Genomic DNA, 18,322 nt, shown 5'->3' on the forward strand with positions numbered 1-18,322 from the left:
CTGAAAGAACTATATTGAGTCAAGAGAAGAGAAGACAGAAGGGGGATTTCTTAACAGTCTTCAAATACCTGAAGACTGATTACAGAGGGGATGGAGACAGGCTTTTCTCTGTGGCTGTAGGGGACAGGAGCAAGGTAGGGGACAGGACTAGGAGTGGTGGCCACAAGCTTCAGCAGTGGAAATTTAGGCTGGAGATTAGGAGGCACTTTCTGACTCGGAGTGGGGTCAGGCATGGGAACAGGCTGCCTAGGGAAGCTGTGGATTCTCCACGCTTGGAAACAAAATTCAAGAGCAAGGTAAACAGGCAGCGGCTGAACTGGTTTAGCCAGGGGTTGACCCTGCCTGCCGCAGGGGGCTGGACTCGAGGACCCGGAGAAGTCCCTTCCAGCCTGCCTTCCCCTGCTCCTATGGCACTGCCACGCAGCACAGCGGTCTGGAGTCAATCCCGCCGCCTGCAGCCCACGAAGAGGCCACGCCAGGGCCCGTCCCCAGCCCCGCTGCAAAGGCCGCCATGCTCTAACATCGCCGGCAGAGGCCGCTGCCCTGCAGCTCCCGCCACACCCCGCCGGCGGCGCTAGCGCTCCACGAGGGCCCGCTCCTTGCGCGCCGCCTTCCGGGGGGAGCACTTCCCTGAGCGCGGATTGGCTCCGACGCAAAGGGGCTAATTTGCATCGTGCTTTAAAGCTCGATGTTCATTGGACGGAGCGGGAAGGGTATTTGCACCATTGAAGGAAGGGGATTAATGAGAGGCGTGTTTCTATTGGTTGGGGGGTTTTTATCCCGCCCCCAGCACAGCCCGGCTCAAGGTGGAGGACGAAGGGGGATCAGCTGTTCGCAACAGCGGGGCCGGGGCCGGGGCCAGATCCTGGCGCGGGCTGGGTGCGTGCACCGGGGGCGGGGCAGGCAGGGTGGTGTACATTGGCGGCTGGAGGGGCAGGGGCGGCTGGGCTCCCCCGGCGCTGCATGCCCTTGCAGACCTGGAGGAGGGGGATATGGGTGTGGGGGACCCGTGCCCTGCCCAAGCTGGGGTCTGCCCCCCTGGCTGCCTAGGAATACCTCTCTGTGCCTGCCCCTGCTGATACAGGATCCTGGCTGTGCTTCCCATGCAGGTCCCAGGCGTGGATAGGGATGGAGCCCCCGGCACCCGACTACCAGGTGCAGTTCCAGGCTGCTGTCAGGGTCATCCAGGGCCTGCCCAAGAACAGTGAGTCTGGCTGGGTGTGGAGGGTGTGTCATGCTGGGCACACTGTGCCCTGTGGGCTTCGAGGGACAGCCTAGCACTTGCCTGCCTCAGGCCTCAGTGTTGCCACTTTCCCTGCTGAGTGCAGCCAGATCCTTTCCCTTGATTGGCCCCTGTGGGAGGCTCTAATAGCATCCCCCCAACCTGCTCCTACTCCTGCCTAGCCCAGCATGCGGCACAGAGTCTGTATCCCTGGGTGCCCCCAGTTTGAGTCTTGCAGTGGGGCTCTGTAGGGCAAAGTGCTGGATCCTGCTCCCCTTGAAGTGTTCAGGGGAGGATTTGGGCCCTTCATCCATGGTATGAGTCATCCCTGGTTCTCCTAGCAGTAGCTGCACATACGTGCCTGACTTCCATCCTTGGCTACACCTCCAGGGCTTTAGCTTGGGGCTCTGTCACAGAGGTCCTTGCCCCCAGGTACTTTGAAGGCATGACTCATTTGGGCTCAGGGTGGTATCCTGTATGTGGCAGAATACTGGACCACTTGGACCTTTAACTGGCTGTGTCACAGCAGCACCCAGTGGCAGGATGCTGAGCAGAGCTGAGCGCTTCTCCGTACCACAGACTGGAGCAGGTGCTGCAATGTCATAAATTGGGCCAGATATCTGTCTCTAGGTCTCTTTGCTAGATACTGTGCCACATGAAGCTTCAGTTGTGTTTGAAGGGAAAGGAAATAACGAAGGAACAATGGCCAGTGTCCCTGCATGCCCTCTGCTCCTGGACTGTGTTCCTCTTTGCTTCCACTGTAGACCAATAACACCTTTCCATTTGAGGGTCTCTTGGCTCAGCATCTTGGAAAGGTGCTGCAAGTTTCCCAGGGACTCCAGTCGCTCTGTTCTGTTTGCTTGTTGTCCAGCCACGTGGTATTGGATGGGGCAAAGGGTTAGTGCTGGCTCAGTGTCCAAGTATTGCTTCTGGTGCCTCACACCAGCCCAGCCTTGCAGAATTTGGTGGGCACATTACAGCAGGACATGGCCTGCCCATAATGGTGCTAAGGAAGTGGTGTGTTGGTGAGTTCCTTTGGCCCTGCTCTAATGACTTTGCCCGTGTCATAGGTTCCTACCGCCCCTCCTATGAGGAGATGCTTCGGTTCTACAGCTACTACAAGCAGGCAACAGTGGGCAGCTGTGTGATCCCCCGACCTGGCTTCTGGGATCCCATTGGCCGGTACAAATGGTAAGGCTAAGGCAGCACCCACGTGGTAGGAGTGTTCTGGGGTGCTGCCTAGGCCTGGGGGCATCAGTAATGAAAGCTTCTGGTTGGCAGGGATGCATGGAACAGCCTGGGGAAGATGTCTAAAGAGGAGGCCATGGCTGCCTATATCTCGGAGATGAAGAAAATTGCTCAGAAGGTACAGCTCTTTGCTGCCGTGCCATGCCAGGCTGCTCAGCCTGCTTGTCTCTAGAGGCCTTCCTCAAGGGGAGAGTGCCCCCGAGCTCGGTGCCCCCAGCTTCACCCTCAGGGAGCTCAGGCCATGCTTCACAAGCTGGCCCTGCTGAGAAGCCTTCATTTGGGGATAGCCTAGGTTAGAACAGTGAGAAAGAGATTTGGGGGACCTGGATCTGGAGTAGGGAATGCTGCATATGAGAAGTGAGAGGCCTGGGCATCATGCGAGAAGCTGCTGAGGGAAGCTTTTGGAGCTCCCTCCCGCTTCCCTTGACAATAACTGCTGCTGTTAGTTTTTCCCCAACCCTTCCATAGATGCTATTTCCTGTCCCAGGGGCTTAATGACCTTTGCCAGGGCATGGTATCTTTTGTCTGCTAGTGTGGCAACATGAGAGCTGTTGGGGTTCTCTCCAGATCATCGACACGATTCCCATGGACAAGACCTCAGAGCACATGTTTGGGTACTTCGAGCCTCTCTACGATGTGATACATGACATGCCCAGGCCCCCAGAGGCCTTTTTCAAGAGGAAAGCTGGTAAGCCTGTCTGCTCTCAGAGCAGTGGGAGGGACCTGAGTCAGGGACAATGGCCTCTACTAGTCAGGAGTCCTGACTCCCAGACCCTTGCCCTAGGTTATTTCCAGCTTTGCCACTGACTTGCTGTGTGGCCTTGGGCAAGTCTCTTCACCTCAGTGCCTTAGTGGTCTTGTCCGTAGAACATTTCCCTTTTCCTGGCTTCTGTGTCCTGGTTTCTCATTGACCTCTCACGCACTTCCTTCCTTCCTCTCTCAACACCCCTGCCTAGAGGACAATGCATGCATCCTGACTGCACAAATGAGGAATTGAGCACAGGATGGCTAAGGCCAGCATCATTGAGGAATTAAACTTGCAAGTTCCAGACTAGTGCCCTTTCCCCCAGACCATATTCCCTCTCCCAGTCAGCCTTGACTCTGCAGTCTTCCAGTCCAGTGTCCTGACAGGCAGCGCAGCCGATGCTCAGCAGTCATGGTGCACAAGCTGCTGGTGGGTCTGTGGGTTTGGATAGCAGAAGTGGAGCCTCTTGCTACCGCCCCAAATGGGATTCCTGCCTCTGGAATTGGCCTTGCTGCGGAGGAGACTGTCTACTCTGTTTTCTCCATGCACGTGTCTGTAGCTCGTGCCATCTGTGATCATGTGGAACTGGCCAAGACCCTCCTCTACTAGAGTGGGTGGGTGGGGCTGCATGAAAGCTGTGTTGTTCTCCAGCAGGCTCCACCCTCCATTTCTCACCCATCTCCACAGAGCTTGGGGCCCTAAATGCAGCCTAGTGACAGGGCAGCTGTGCAGTATGTTTGACCTTCCACAAGCCAGGGAAACTTGGCTGAACCTGACTCATGCAATCTGGAGCGTCCATGGTTAAATGGGTAGGAGTCCATCATTCACCACTGCCTGTGTGACTGGCCTTTCAAAACATTGCACTAAGCAGCTCAGCCAAGTCTCTTTCTCACAAGGAGAGTTCACAGCAAAGTTACTTGAACTGCCTCCAGCTGTGCTGTGCTGACTGAAGACTCCTGCCCTGCCTCATGCACAGAGGGTCTGAGCAGGGCTTCTGGCTTGTGAGCAGCTCGGCTCCTCATGGACCAGGGTTTTGCTGCAGAAATTGCACTCCCTGCATTCGGGAGCAGAGTTCATGCCTTTGAAGCATTGCTGTCTTGCCGCTGATGATGTCCAGTCTAACAGGGCAGTGAAGACTGGCCTGTGGAACCGAACATGAGAACCAGCACTGAGTCAGACTTCTGAACTGGGAGCCAAGCAGGGGGTAGCAATAGGGGGTTTGCTCCTGATTGGTTCATCAAGGACCATGGGCCTAGCCACTAGAACACAGTTAGTGACAGAAGCAGCTTTAGACTGGACTATGGGATCTATCCTTAGCAGGTGTAACCTGTCAAACCTCACTGACTTCAGTAGAGTACTCGCAGTCTGTCCCCAGGGATCCCTCTAGTCTGGTGTTTTCTCCTGGACTATTGCATTCACATCTGCTTCAGAGGGAACCCCCCTGAATGCCAAGCAGGGAAGAGTCCCCTAGTACTAGGCAGTAAGGGGGCATCAGCTGGCCTGGCTCTCTCCCTGTAGCTGGACAGTGTAGTGCTGCATGCTGGCGTACTCTCTGAACTCCAGAGCACTGGTTCCCAATCTGTGGTACGCAGACCACCTGTCTAGTGGTATGCATTAACAGATTTATTATAATTACTTTATATGACAAATTTGTTGATGGTACTTGAGGTTGTATCATTTTAAATTGGCGGTACTCAGTCTGTCAGAGTTTAGGAACCCCTGCTTTAGAGGAAAGGAATGTGTTTTAGCGTCTCCATGTGCCCCCAGGACACACATTTTGAGCCTAAAGTGCTGGCTTCTGCCAATTTAATGGTGTGTCTGTTCTTGGCAGCCAATTCTCACCGTGTAAATGATTCTGAAAGGGGGCTGTCAACTTAGATTTGATGCAGAGGATTAAGACAGGGCAGTGTCTTTAGTGGGGTTCAATCATAACTTCAGCCAATCAAAAAAACAAACAGTGCAGTGGTTATTGTATGTTAAATTCTTAACTTTTAAATTCAGTTGAAGGCTTGTTTAGAAACCCAACTCAGAAGCTTGTACAAGTACAAGCAGCTTCAGGTAAAAACTTATAACTAATTTTAAAATGCTGCTCAGGTAAAGAGTCGTGTTGTCGGTTCATAAAGTGCTATAAACATCAACCTTATACCTTCTACAAACAAAAAAGAATATGGAAAGCAATGGCCCGAATCCTGCCATGGGTAAGCAGGCAGGTAACTTTGCTCTCACTTGTAAACAGATATGAACAGGGGTACTTCCAGACAATGCTAGGGGGTTATATTGTATTTTTAGTAAGGATATCTTAATAGCATTAAAATCTTTGCTGTTTTAAAACAAAATTGTTTCAGGTGCTCATAATGGAAAGCTGTTTGAACTCTTGAATTTATTAACAAACTTGTCATCTGATTCATATATACAGCAGGTTAAAACTTTCACATTTTAGGGGTTAACTTCAGGCATCTTTAGACCTCTGAAATCTCCCTCAGCACTACTTAGGAGATTTAAGAGCACACGTGACCTGTTTTGGAAACACAGAGTAGCTATTGGCTGAAAACCTTAAGCCAGTGTTTCTCAACCAGGGAGACCCACAACATTAGCACTGTGATGTGTGCAAACACTAACACATGATTCACAGGACATCCCTGATATTTTAAATTGGCATCCATAGCATCAGAAACAGTCTGAGCTGTTGTGCTCTTTGCCAGAAAATAACTGCTCTGTACTATTTCTGTATCCAAAAAATGAGTGAAAGCTAAAAGCTTACACTTTCTGAGGGGTGCCTTGAGTCTCATGCAGAGTGCCTTGAGTCTAGACAGGTTGGGAACCGCTGCCTAAAATTGCCACCCAAAAATGGCTTCTCTTTTCCCCACTCCAACCTGTTTATCAATCTTGGGATACAGGACCTAGTGAGAGACAAGCTGGAGTAGTAGGATTCCCTGCCTGTTGATCTGAGTTGTACAGCTCAAGAAAAGAAGCAGTATCCCACTGTGCAGTACAAGATAGGAGTTTCTTTGACAGAAATCCCCCATAGACAATAAAATACCTGTAGCACCTTCCTCAGCCTTGTGGCTCTCTTTCCCCACAGGCTCACTTTCCCCCACAGCTGATGGACAGCACCAAACTTTTTTCTGTGAGCCCTGCAAGAGAGGACACCAGAGTGCCTGCCCTGCATCACCCTTCACAGCAACCTTGACCTCCCAGCAGTGTGGACAGTGCCAGTGCATGAGGCTTTGTGATGTCAACACCAGTCATTTCTCTGACCCAAAGCATCCTGTGACATCTCAATTGGCTGTCTTTGCAGTAACTCCTGTGGGGATGTGGTAGGGCCATTCCTACCCCAGATTAACCCTGACAGCACTACTCTTGGGGCCTGGGAGGCTTCAAGCCTGTTGGAAGGCCTGGGCCTGAGCTCCTGTGCCATTGTATTTGAGAATTAAAGGACAACCAACCCCTGTTGAGGAAATCATTGGCAAAAGGCAGTGCCATGGCAGCTACCCCTGCAGCTCAGCCTCCCTACATAGGCACTCTGTCCAGCCAAATCAGGACATGGTAGGGCTCAGAGTCCACAGCCCTTGCGAAATGTGCTGAAGATACAGATTAACCCTGTGGAGGTTGCAGTGAGCCACATCTGAGCTCAGAGAGGACAAGTCAGGGGGTGGGTAATAAAGGAGTCACTGACCAACCCTTCAAGCAGCCAGGGGTGTCCTAGGGAGTGTTGAGTCTGGAATGCTGCTTCTAGTGAACATCTTATCTTGGATCAAGCTGCTCACAGGAAGCCCTTGATCTTAGTGATAGTGAAGGTGCTGCCTGCTAGGATTAGGGGTGTCCCTGGCACATGCTGTTCCTTGTGGACCTGATCTGGATGCTCCAGGCTACTCACTGGTAGGGCTGGTATACAGTGTCTATATCTGGGCAGCGTTTGCTCCTATCCAAAACCAGTCACAATGACTCAGGCTGGAAGGGACCTCAGGAGGTCACCTAGTCCAACCCCCTGCTCAAGGCAGGTTTGTCCCTGTCCAAGCCATTCCAGGCAAGTGTTTGTCTAACACCACAAGGTGGTTGGTACATGGGATACCTCTGTCATCCTCATGGAGATGGAATTGCCTGTGCCAGACCAGGCTTTGCCCTATATCTTCTGTGATCCCAAATCAAGAAGCACTTTCCTGACTCTGCTTTGCCCCCCTGGGTTCCCAGGGAATTAAGCTTATGCTAGCATCAAGCCACTCTCTCTGCTGTGTGCTGTTCTATGGCTGTTGCTGTCTAGCTGAGAGACAACTGCTCTGCCTTCCATGCAGGTGGTATGGAAGGGATGGCCCCATCTCATGTCTCCCGTGTGCCCAGGGATGCTTTCTTGGGGCAGACTTTGCACTTGAGATCCGTTGGTCCCTGCCCATGAATGCAGGGTGTGTTTGCATAGGTCTGCCACCCCACCCTTTCTTTACAGCCATACAGAATGCCGTTTCCCTCAAATCCTGGAACTGCTCTGACTGGGGGGGTGCATATGAGCCATGAGTTTTGGCTTGTTGCCCTACACCCCTCCCCCGTGCAAACACCCACATCCATATTTGTGGGAAAGTGGTTCCATAGACCTGTAGCTCTTGAGACTTGAAGCACCCCTCAGACAATGCCAGCTCTTTAGCTTTCCACTCATTTCTTGAATACAGAAAAATTAAACAGAGCAATTCTTCTGTTGCAGACAGCTCAGAAAGCCTACAGCAGGGCAGAATGTTCTTGGCACTATGGATTCTTATTTGAAATCTCAGGATTTGCCTTGTGAGTCAGGATAGGCGTTTGCACACTTTATAGAGCCAAAATTGAGTGGTACCTTTCAAAGATTTCACAGCACCCCACAGAATTGCAGCACCTTGGCTGAGAATCACTGCTATAGACCCTTTGAGGGATGGTAGGCTGTGCTCTCTGTCCTGGTGGGAAAGCATCCCAGCTTTACCCACTCCAGCAGGGGAGTCTGGGCACAGTGGTGCAGCTTGGATGCCTTTCCAGGGGGCATTTCCATAGGCACCCAAAGAACTGGTTGTGGGTAAGTGGAGACGGGGGCCAGCTGGTAGTACAGCTATCAGCAAGTCTTCATTCACTCAGCAGAGATGGGACTGGGCTCTGCTCAGCAGAATGGGGCTTGGCAGTGCTGAGCCTTTTGCTTAGGACATTACAGTGCCAAAGGCTGATCTCTTATGGGCTATTCTGACCACTCCACTTTTGCGCAGACAAAGAGGAGAAGGACCCTGAACCTACCAAGGATGGGCAAGAGGAGAGACTGTCTGGGAACCATGTGGAGGAACCTCCCTCTGGAGAACAGAAACAAGAGGATCAGACCCTGGGTGAGTTCTCAATGCCTCCAGGTAGCACCTTCTCAGGGGAGGCTGCACTGGCTTTTGTGCCTCTGCAGTGGAAGACGCAGTCTTGTGTGGCATGTCACCCAGCCTCTAAGCTTGCAAGTCAGTTGTGTGGGACTAGGACAAGCTGTCTGCTCCAGCAGCAGCTGTACTTACAGTGTTGATAAAGATATGCCTTATACAGGTGGCAGACTTGCTGCTGCTAATGGCTACAGCAAGGGATAGGCAGATGGGACCCCTGGTTCTAATCCCACAATGTTACCGACCTACCAAGTGACCCTGGGCAAGTCAAATCTCCCCCCCCCAGCTATGTTATGGGAGTAATTACCTTATCAGCATCCATCATGTATTTGCTGGGATGAAGCTCCTTGGGGAATCTAGCCACTATAGCTGTAGCTATTAGTAATTCTGGAGGGGGTGCTGTTCTTTTGGTCCAGTGATAAGATGACTGTCTGCCCAGTAGAGCCCTAGTCTTGTCCTATCAGGCTTAGCCACTGGGCTCTGGGCCCTCTGGCCCCAGGCCCTATGCCTGTGCCTTCAGCCTGTCCCTTAGCAGGACTCAAGATGATTACATGCCCCTAGGATACTAACAGGACCTCCAAGCCGTCCCTCATAGTGCCTTCCACAAGCCCCCAGTTTAGAACTCTAACCCAAAATAAACCCTTAGTCTATAACATAAATCTATGCTTGGGTTTAAGCCTAAGTCCCAGCTTCTTGCTGTATCCTTCTGCTCCCCCCTGTCCTGAGTTCTGTTCTCCTACTAATCAGCAGCATTTGTACTTGCTTTTCTCCTAGGGTAGTCCAGGCATCAGCCAGGAGGTTCTCTGCACTGCTTCTGCCCTGGCGCTCTTCCCTCAGCAGCTCCTTGAACCAAACTGCCCACTGTGGCTCAGGCCCTAGGTTTATATGGCTGGAAGCCATGCCCACATGTGCTTCATCATTTAGCTTGCTAGCTCACCCTCAAGGAAACGGTTGCTGGCCTCTGCTATATCAGTAGCTTGTCTCCCATGCAGGGCACTAGTCCAATGTGCTACTGCCATGCAGCTGGTTCTGCAGTAAGTACTTATAGCAAGTAAATCTCCAAATACCTGTTCCCTGGCCACTCATAAAGGGCAGCTTTCCCCTTCCCGGGGGCTCTCCCTGCTGCTCCTTCACCCTTCAAGTAACAGGAGCCTCTGGTTCTCTGCTACAAGAGACCATAGCATGGACATAGGGGGAAATCCACGCCCTCCTTACACAGGGTGGTAGACACATTAACCCCTGCCCTGACCATTTCTGCCTTGTGTAATTGTACCCTGCCTCATTCCCCTGCTATTCTTGCCCAAGAAATTAGTGTTTGTGTTTCCTCCCAGCAGAGAGTGCCCAGCACTGCTGCAATACTGCATGTATCACCCCTGGCTGTTTTGGGAGCAGACTGATCCTTCTTGGGTACAGGTTGTAAAGCCTTCAGCCTGGGGAAGGCATTCTTAGTCATGCCCCCATGCAGGAGCTATTAGCTGAAGGGCAGCCAACTAACTGAAGGTGTTCTCAGGTAGCTGTGGGTCTGGGTTGGAGCAGAGGACCTGGCTCTTACTTTGCAGGGGCAGGGAATGGCCCCACCAGCAATTCACTTGCTGTTTGGGTTTTATTTTTATGGGTTGCAGCTAGACTGGCTTTGTGAGGGATAAATCCGAGCAAGGAAATGAGCTGGCCCTCAGTGCTAGGTGGAGGTGGGAAGGCAGCACTTGCAGGGGGTGGCAGTGTTCCTGGCTGAAAGATTGTTTTGTGCTGCAGTGCTAGGATGTTGCTATCATCAATTGCATGTTAGGGCACCTAGGGGCCTTGTCGCCAAACCAACATGTGCCCTGCATGTACTCCCAGCTGCCAGCCAGCTGGGGTATTTCCTGTTTGCAAGTCCCATTCCAGCAGCATTCCTCCTCTCAGCCAGGAGCTGCACATGAGAGGATCAGCCTTGCCCTATGGTAAACATTGAAGAGGCAAGTGATGCATAACCTTGGGTTATGACCTTGCTCTTGTGTCTGGAGATGAAGAATTACCTAGCGTGCAAGTCAGGAGCCTGGATTCCTGCTTGTGCTACTGGCTCCCTGACAGGGAGCAAGTCTGTCCCCCACAGCTTCTGACCTCGCTGTTACCTGTGCCTAAGTTTCCCTTTCTGCATGCTGAGAAAGATGCTTGTCCCTCTCATACAGATCAGGTTGTAAAGCCAGTGAAGTGCTTGCAACTCGCCCAAGTGACAGGGTCTAGTGGCAGAGTGTTAGGCACTCTCTGGCCTTGCCTTCTGCACACAGGTCTTGACTTAACTTCTTGCCTTTCAAGAGATTTGTTCCATCCCATGGCTGCAGGGTCACCAAGGACACTGATTAGAGTTAGTAGCTCTGAGCCCTGTTTCCTTTACTGCCACAAGTGTGTGACTCTGCCAGTGTTCTTCCAGAGAGTTTGTCCTCCCCTGGTGCTGAGTTGTGTATTTCCCATTGCAGGAGGAGGGCTGGACTGTGCTGATGAGGCACTTGAGAACAGCCAGCTGACCAGTGACTCAGAGAGCGAAGTGTTCTGTGATACCCTGGAGCAGATGGAGGCAGACCAGGTAATGCTGCTTGTGATGTGAGAGGAGCTGAAGGAGCAGCCCCACAGTCAAAACAGATCCTTCCTGGCTCCCCAGAGACTGTCAGCTACTCACCCACCAACTGCTCAGCCTGGCCTGCACCCCAGGAGCCCTGCCCTGCCCTGCCACTGATCACCAGGCTCTGGGTTCCCTTCTGGCCTTTGTGCCACTTTTATGGAGCCCCAATGCCCCTTCCAGTCTCAGGAACACTGTTTCGCTGCCATCCCCAAAGCCAAGCCTCATAGACCTTGAGGGATGTAGAGGCTGGGCCCATGCTGCCTTTTCAGTATTAGAGCTGCAAATGTTGACATGGGTAAGATATGGGTAAGAAAAGAAAACACTGGGGTTACTAAACCATGTAGAGATAGGGGAGAGAGCAGAAAGGCCTCCTTTGCATGCATCACTCCCCTCACCCACTCCCACCACCCAGGACTAGTGAGATCTCCTTCCTCCATACCTGTGGTCTTTCCTCCTCTCTTCCCAGAATGGCCACAGCTAGGAGAGAGCCAGCTGCCTAAGGATGTTGAAGGAGCATGACTGGGCAGGAAGCTAGGGGCTGGCCTTCTTTAGCTGTACAAGTTGGTGTGCCTCTAGGAATTATGCAGACCACAGTCCAGTCTGTCTCACCCCAAATGTTATTGGGTAATTCTTTGTGCTGCTGATGAGCTGCATGGACTGCACTTTAGTTCTCACAGTTTTGCATGCACCTTTCCAGCCCACTCCACAGAAACAGGGGAACTTGGCAGGTTGCCCCAAGACCACAGCAGGGAGTCCATGCTAAAGCCTAACTTGCTAGGTGGTATTTCACAGGTCCTGAGCTAATAGACCTGTGAGATAGCACCTAGCAAGTTGGGCTTCCCAGCCTTAACAGTGCTTTGTGTCTTCAGCTGTGCCTTGTGCCATCAGTGTCAAACACTGGAAAGTCTTGTGTGTTGTAGTGAGGAAGTGCAACCTGGTGGGTGGAGGTACTCACGCACTTGGGTTCTCTTCTAACCCTGTGGCTGGTTTGCTGTGAGATTTTGAGCAAGTCACTTCTCTCAAACCTGCCTCAGCCAGGTATTCAATAAAGTGCTCTGAGAGCCTCAGCTGAAGGGTGATAGTGAAGGCAAGTCATTGGAGTGTTCTGTTAGCTCCATTGTACGTATGGAGGAGGTAAGGCACAGAGAGGGAAGGGACTTGTCCAAGGCCACCAAATGCGTAGGTGGCATAACTAGGAAGACCCTAGGAGATGACTTCCCTAGTGCCTTCCCCTAAGCATAAGGCACCAATCCCCCTCCCAAACCCCAGACAATGTCCTGTTAACCTAAATGCCAGCCCCACTCCCCTACCTCCGAGTCCCCAGTCCCCAAATGCCTCACATTCTCACCAGCCCCACTAGTAACCATGGGTTAGCCCCCAGCCTCAGAGCAGCTACTGTTTCTATTTCCGCTTGTGCAGGCTGGTCAGCTCCTAGCCAAGCAGAGCTCTTCCTTGAGCAGCCCTTGCAGCATCCAGGCCGATGGGTTTGCTTTCTCTGCACTAGAGATGACTGAGGAAGGAGAGCTGGCTGAAGGCAGAAGACAAAATGGAAGAAGCAGTAGAAGCCTCATGGGTCTTGGCACTGAGAGAGGTGGGTGCAACAGGTGCTCATGTGGGACTGGGGATTGAGCTTGCCTCCCTCAGGGGCTTTCTCTGGAAGTGGGTAGGCTGGAGCTAGTAAAATCTACTCTGATACAGGCAGCTCTGGCAAGCTGACAGTCTGTGGGTGGGGTGTGAGCAGCTCACTGCATCTGTGGGGGAAGTTTATCTGGGGGAAGCAAAGACTGAGGCGAAACACTGGGGGTGGGGGGGTCCTGGCAAGTCTAGTTTCTTGTAGGAAAACCTGCAGAAGGGTGCTGATCAGAGAAGAGACTCTTCCTTCTGCCTGTGGGGTGTCAGGTCAAATCCAACCCAGACAGCAGCAACTGCTGGCAATTTATGTCCTTAATTAACTGAACTGGGTGGTCTTGGCTGAGTTCTGAGGGGGGCAGGTGTCTCATAGTCTGAGCAGAGAGAATGAAGAGTGAACATTCACCCCTTCAAAGAGATCTCTCAGGGCAGGACTGGGTTAATTCAGTGGCATCATAGGGCCCCGATCCTAGGAGGTGCTGAGTGTCTCTACCCTGTGCTATGCACTGCTTTTCCCACTCCTACGGGGTGTAACTCCCCACCCATGCAGGCTGGGCTCAGGTGAGGGTGGGGCTGGTGTCCTGCCTGGGCACAGCTGGTCCCATCCATGCCAATCTCCTGCACCAATATTTCTTCAAAACCATCCCAGACAGCTTGACCTTGGGAGGTTAATATGTAAGGAAGCTGAATAAGGCAGCCCCTGGGGATGGGAAGGTGGGGACAGGGCTTTCAAGCAACTCTGGGGTTGGTTGGCTCCTTCCCCGCCCATCCCATGATTCCTGTCTGCGTGGCTTACAGGAGAATGATGGTGTTGCTGAGCAGTGGAGTCCAGGGTGGTGAGGACTTTGGGCAGTGAGGCAATCTGTCAGCAATGCCAAGTCCTCGGTCTGCTCCCAGTCACAGACAGGGCCCAGCCAACAGTGCTCCTCTTGGGGCAGTTTCTTGCCTGAGGTTCTGGCCTGGTGGGCACAGGGCACAGGGGGCTGCAGTATAACCTTAGGAGAGGTGGCTTGCCAGGACAGGTGGGAGGGGAGTGAGGCAGCTCTGCTAGTTTCTTTCTGTTCCCCCCTCTGCCTTGCTGCATGATTTGGATGCAGTAGATGAGCTTCTGAAGCCCTGGCTACTTTGATTTAGGACCCACAAGGAGCTAAGCTCTTCTGAGAATGGGCCCGTGGAGGCTCCAAGCCCAGAGTCACTTAGATCACATGCTCCACACAGCCAGGCTGGTTAGCTCCAGGGGCTGCTGTAGGACACAGAACCTCCCCACTCTTCAGTCACAGGCCAGTGGCCAGAAGGGTATCCTGTCTAGCTGCAATGTCTGGGCAAACTCCCACCAGCACTGATGCGTGTCATACACCCCCAAAGGGACAGAGAGGGGCTCTCTCTCTGGACAGAGTCTGCAACAAGGAACCGGTGGCTGTGCTGTGGACACCCATGTACTGGCACCAAGCTGACCGTGCCATATTGTGTCATGTCAGTCACCAGTGGAATGAGGATCAATCTCTGTTGGCTTCAGCTGTGATGGGAGCAAATGGTCTAGAGAAGGGAGAAGCTGGGGAAAGAAGAGTAGAGAGAACTGTTATCACCCTTCCCATCCCTGTGTCTTTCCCAGCAGACCCTATCCTGTCTGACCTTCACAGAATCCACTGAGTGAGGATTGTATTTGAGGCATGTATTTGATAGGGTTTCCACCAGTGAACCTTGTTCTCTCCTGATGTAACAGTCCTTGACCTACAAGGTGTGGCTTAATGATCAGCTTTGGGGCAGAGACCTTGCTTTAGGCTCATAAGTGTTTAGCAAGCTGATGGCAATCTTGTCTAACCTATCCTTCTGGCCTCTTTGTCCATCCTTCCTGCCACACAGAGCTACAAATTGCCACAGCAGAGTGGGGATCCGGAGGCAGCCTGGACACTGATGTTGAGGCCCAGAGGAGCACAGGAGTGAGGCTGGAGCTGGATGTGCAGGTGGCTGGAGCTATCCATGCCCTGCAGGACAATATGCAGAGCGTTATGAAGAGGCTGAGCCATCTAGAAACTGTGACTGCCGCACAGGTATGTGACTGACACATGGGGATGCACCGCTCGGGCCACAGAAGGCTTCATGAAGAGAGGGAACTGGCTGTTTCCCATGGTACCCTGTATACCTGGCTAAGATTGGAAGCAGATGGCCTTATCCTCAGAATCTGAGGAAAGTCCTGGAGTTAGGAGCCCAATGTGAGCTGCAGGGCTCTCAGGCAGAGGGTTCTGCTCTGGCCCTTGTGGTAGGGGACTTAGTGTAGGGCTCCTTTTCAGGGTTGTGTGCCTGTGAAGTAGAATAGGCCCTCAGCATGCCCTTAAAATGGCAGTGATGCTCCTACACGGAGATGAGGCTGAGCCTTAGTTGCAGTACGCAGCTTCCCAGCTTCTGAGGCAGATACCACTGTGGCCAAGGAGTTGGCACCTGTTACCAGCCAGTCCAGGCCACACCAGTCAGATCCTGCTTCTCTTTCAGGTGAACGTGTCTGGACAAGGTCCTGACAAGCCACTTGCCTCCTTCACTGGACAGGTACAGTTCTCAGACCAGTGTTGGTGCCCAGGCCCATGCTCCTGGCAGACCTCCTTAGTTACTGCAACCCTGCCTCAGCCATGTGACAGAGCTGCACTGTAGCCATGAGTGATTTGCTGGGGAGCTAGATCCAGTTGTGTGAGAGGATCAGCATAGGAGGGAGGAAGCCCTGGGACAGAGGGACTGTGATATGCTTTCAGTGGATGGGGGGAGCTAGGGGCTGGGGTTGGTCCACTCTTGTGAGTCCCAGCCCCAGTGGCTGGTGAGCCATACCCAGTGTACACCTACAGCCAGCTCTCAGCTAGGCCCTGTCCTGCTCTGTGGCTGATCTTGGGCACAGTGAGTTGGTGAGATTTATATCTATGTTTTGCTGCTCCCTAACCAGTCCAGCACACTTACAACCTTGGTATCTAAGGTGAGGCAGCCAAAGCGAATAAGGACAGGTGTGTGCAGGGACACAGGGTCAGGGGGAGCCTGGGTCTTAATCCCCTTTCTGCCACAGATTGAAGTGATCTTGGGTCAGTCGCAAGCCCCTTTCTCCTGCAGGGCAGACCCTCACAAAGAGCCCACTGGGGCAGCAAGCAAAAGTTTCACAGTCTGGCCTTTGTCTCTGTCTCTGTTTCCCTGTCTGTGACATGGAGGTAGTATTCACTTCTCCGTCCTCTAGAGGGGCAGGTGGTAGATATGCACATGCAGTGATCTCAGTGCAATGGGGACAGAAAATTGGTGGCCACTTTGGGCTTTAATATTGTCTCAGCTGCTCTACTTTGGAAAAAGCATGTGGGGGTGCTTGTCTTTGGGGGAGGCGGGGGCTGTGAAGTCTAACAGGGCAATTGTAAGGGGCATTGTCCTTTCACTGGAGAGGTCAGGAGTTAGTAGAAAAAAGACCCAGACCTATGTGGCAAAGTGCAGCAACTGCAGTCTCTGCACTCCTACTGTCTTGCTGTGCCCCACATCTGGGAACGTGCTGGGGTGCCCAGGCTTGCCCATTTCTCCCCTACCATGCCCTTGTCTTTCCTCTCTGCAGAAGCCATCCCGATGGCCCCTGGAGATCTCTGCCCGCACCCTGCTGTTCCTCATTGCATGGCCCTTCGTTGTCCAGTGGTTGCTGCGGCATTTCCAACGCAGGAAGAGGTGATCTTGTCCTTGTTCAGCAGCCCTGGCCAAGTGGAAGACCTGGCAGCAGCAGGAAAGCAGTGTCTTTGGGCTCGGGGGAACAGAACTGACCCACCCCCCAGGCCTCCTGCCTGCTGGGGCAGCTCCACCATGGATGATTAGAGTGATTCTGCTCCCCTGGAGCTGAAAAGGAAAAAAAGAAAAAAAAAAAGTCAAATCAGGACTCTCAGGGGATGACAGCGCTGCCCCCACATGCCAAAGCAGCTTCTGTGAATGACTGATGAGTCCAAGTGCTTGGGACGAGGTGCCTGATACAGCACTTATTCTTCAAACCTTGGAGTTATACAATCAGCTGGGTCTGACTGCAGCCTGGTCGTGCCCAGACCCTGGTCTTCTCTGCAGGAGAAGTTACCTGGTGGGGGGATGGGGTGACCCACTCCTGACACAACAGCAGCACCTCTGGGTCGCTCTTTTTTTTCCTCCACCCTGATACTCAGGTTGCCTATGTTACTACAGTAATATCTAAGGAAATGTCCCCATTAAAGAAAAGATGGGTTTTCTTCCTCTGGAGAACAGCTGTCTCTCTAGCTGAAGGGTATATGGGGTGGTCTTCTGAAGTATAGCCACCCAGCCGGCACAAAAATAAAGACCTTGTTGGCCATAGAGAGGAAAGAAGATGTTGTGGTGAGTGCATTCTCCTGGTGTGTCTGAGTTCAGTTCCCTGTTCTTCCACAAACTCCCTTTGTGGCAGAAGGACTTCATTTAGAAGCTGTCTTCCTGACCCCAGTTACAGTGCACTGATGCACTTGCTTGAGCTAGTGACCCCATTACAAAACACCATGCAAACCACATGAAGAGATTAGAACGGTTGTTCTCAACTGTTGTAGACTTGAGGCAACCCTATTAGACTCAAGGCAGCGCTCAGAAACTGCCAGCTCTTCACTTTCACTCTTTTTGCTGTGGAAAAGCAACAGAGTAATTCTCCTGTTGCAGAGATTCAGATCAGAACAGGTCTGGGTGTCTTTGACAACATGGATTCTGATTTGAAATCTCTGGGTTCCTCTTGTGAATCCAGTGTAAGTGTTTGCACACCTCATAGTGCTAATAGTGCACAGCACCCTTGAAAAGGATCTCATGGCACCCCAGGCTGCTGTAACACCTCAATTGAAAATCACTGGATTAGAGTATTAGCTACTGAGGCCCAGTGGGAACTATATTCCTGTCTGATGCTGCAGTCCACCCACCCGCTGGGCCAGTTAGCACTAGGAGCTTTTATGTAATATGGGCAGGAGTCAGAGCCCAGGACAGCACTGCTGCAAAGGCAGCCACCACATCTGTGTCCCTCACCTGCCCCTCTTTACATCAGAGGGGATACCCCGGCCCTGCTTCAGGAGGGGTGGGGAAGGAAGGAGGCTGGACATGCCCTGTAGTAATAGGAGCTAGATGAGCATCTTGTAGATCAGTGGTGCAGGAAGAGGCACTTAGGCGTGGGGTTGTGTGATACTTACGGTTGTAAGATCAAGTTTTCTGTTGCTTTTAAGTTTTGCCATCCTTCACCTGTTCAATTAGAAGTCACCCAGGCCAGCAGCCTGCCTCCATTTCAGTTACACTGGGTCAGCCATTTCTGGGATCCTCACTAGGGAAAAACAGCATCCTAGCCATTTGCTGAAAGAGCTCGGCCACTTCCACTCTTTAAAGTGGGGCCTGGAAACTTGGCTGGATCATATGTTGTCTTGCTGCTGCTGTTCCTGTGAAAATCTGCCTGAATTATGAACCTCTGAAAAAACTGCTATGTTGAGAGAAGGCTTGTTAGCTTTGGGCTGGTCAAGTTACCAGCGATTTTGTCTGCA

General features: G+C 52.3%; 1 protein-coding gene across 2 annotated transcripts; it reads left to right on the forward strand.

Annotated features, from left to right (window-relative positions):
- Positions 1–774: 774 nt before the first annotated feature.
- On the forward strand, positions 775–17,146 carry ACBD4 (acyl-CoA binding domain containing 4). Of its 2 annotated transcripts, none has more exons than XM_019554527.1 (11): positions 775–879; positions 1,110–1,204; positions 2,293–2,413; positions 2,504–2,588; positions 3,038–3,158; positions 8,435–8,548; positions 11,041–11,147; positions 12,603–12,774; positions 14,676–14,863; positions 15,303–15,356; positions 16,384–17,146. In XM_019554527.1, the coding sequence occupies exons 2-11, from the start codon at positions 1,129–1,131 to the stop codon at positions 16,492–16,494; spliced, it is 1,149 nt and encodes a 382-aa protein (XP_019410072.1). In that variant the 5' UTR covers positions 775–879; positions 1,110–1,128; the 3' UTR covers positions 16,495–17,146. The 2 variants fall into 2 exon arrangements, with proteins under 2 accessions (XP_019410072.1, XP_019410073.1); XM_019554528.1 differs by having other exon boundaries at positions 8,438–8,548.
- The last annotated feature ends 1,176 nt before the right edge of the window (positions 17,147–18,322 follow it).

Source organism: Crocodylus porosus, unplaced genomic scaffold, assembly GCF_001723895.1.
Source record: "Crocodylus porosus isolate Cpor-Errol unplaced genomic scaffold, CroPor_comp1, whole genome shotgun sequence".
NCBI classification, from domain to species: domain Eukaryota; kingdom Metazoa; phylum Chordata; order Crocodylia; family Crocodylidae; genus Crocodylus; species Crocodylus porosus.

Bases quoted from the DNA above. Each gene is read 5' to 3' on its own strand.
- ACBD4 (XM_019554527.1), top strand. From the start codon at position 1,129: ATGGAGCCCCCGGCACCCGACTACCAGGTGCAGTTCCAGGCTGCTGTC. The intron at 2,589-3,037 runs GTACAGCTCTTT...GGTTCTCTCCAG, and splicing joins TGAAGAAAATTGCTCAGAAG to ATCATCGACACGATTCCCAT. The intron at 3,159-8,434 runs GTAAGCCTGTCT...ACTTTTGCGCAG, and splicing joins CTTTTTCAAGAGGAAAGCTG to ACAAAGAGGAGAAGGACCCT.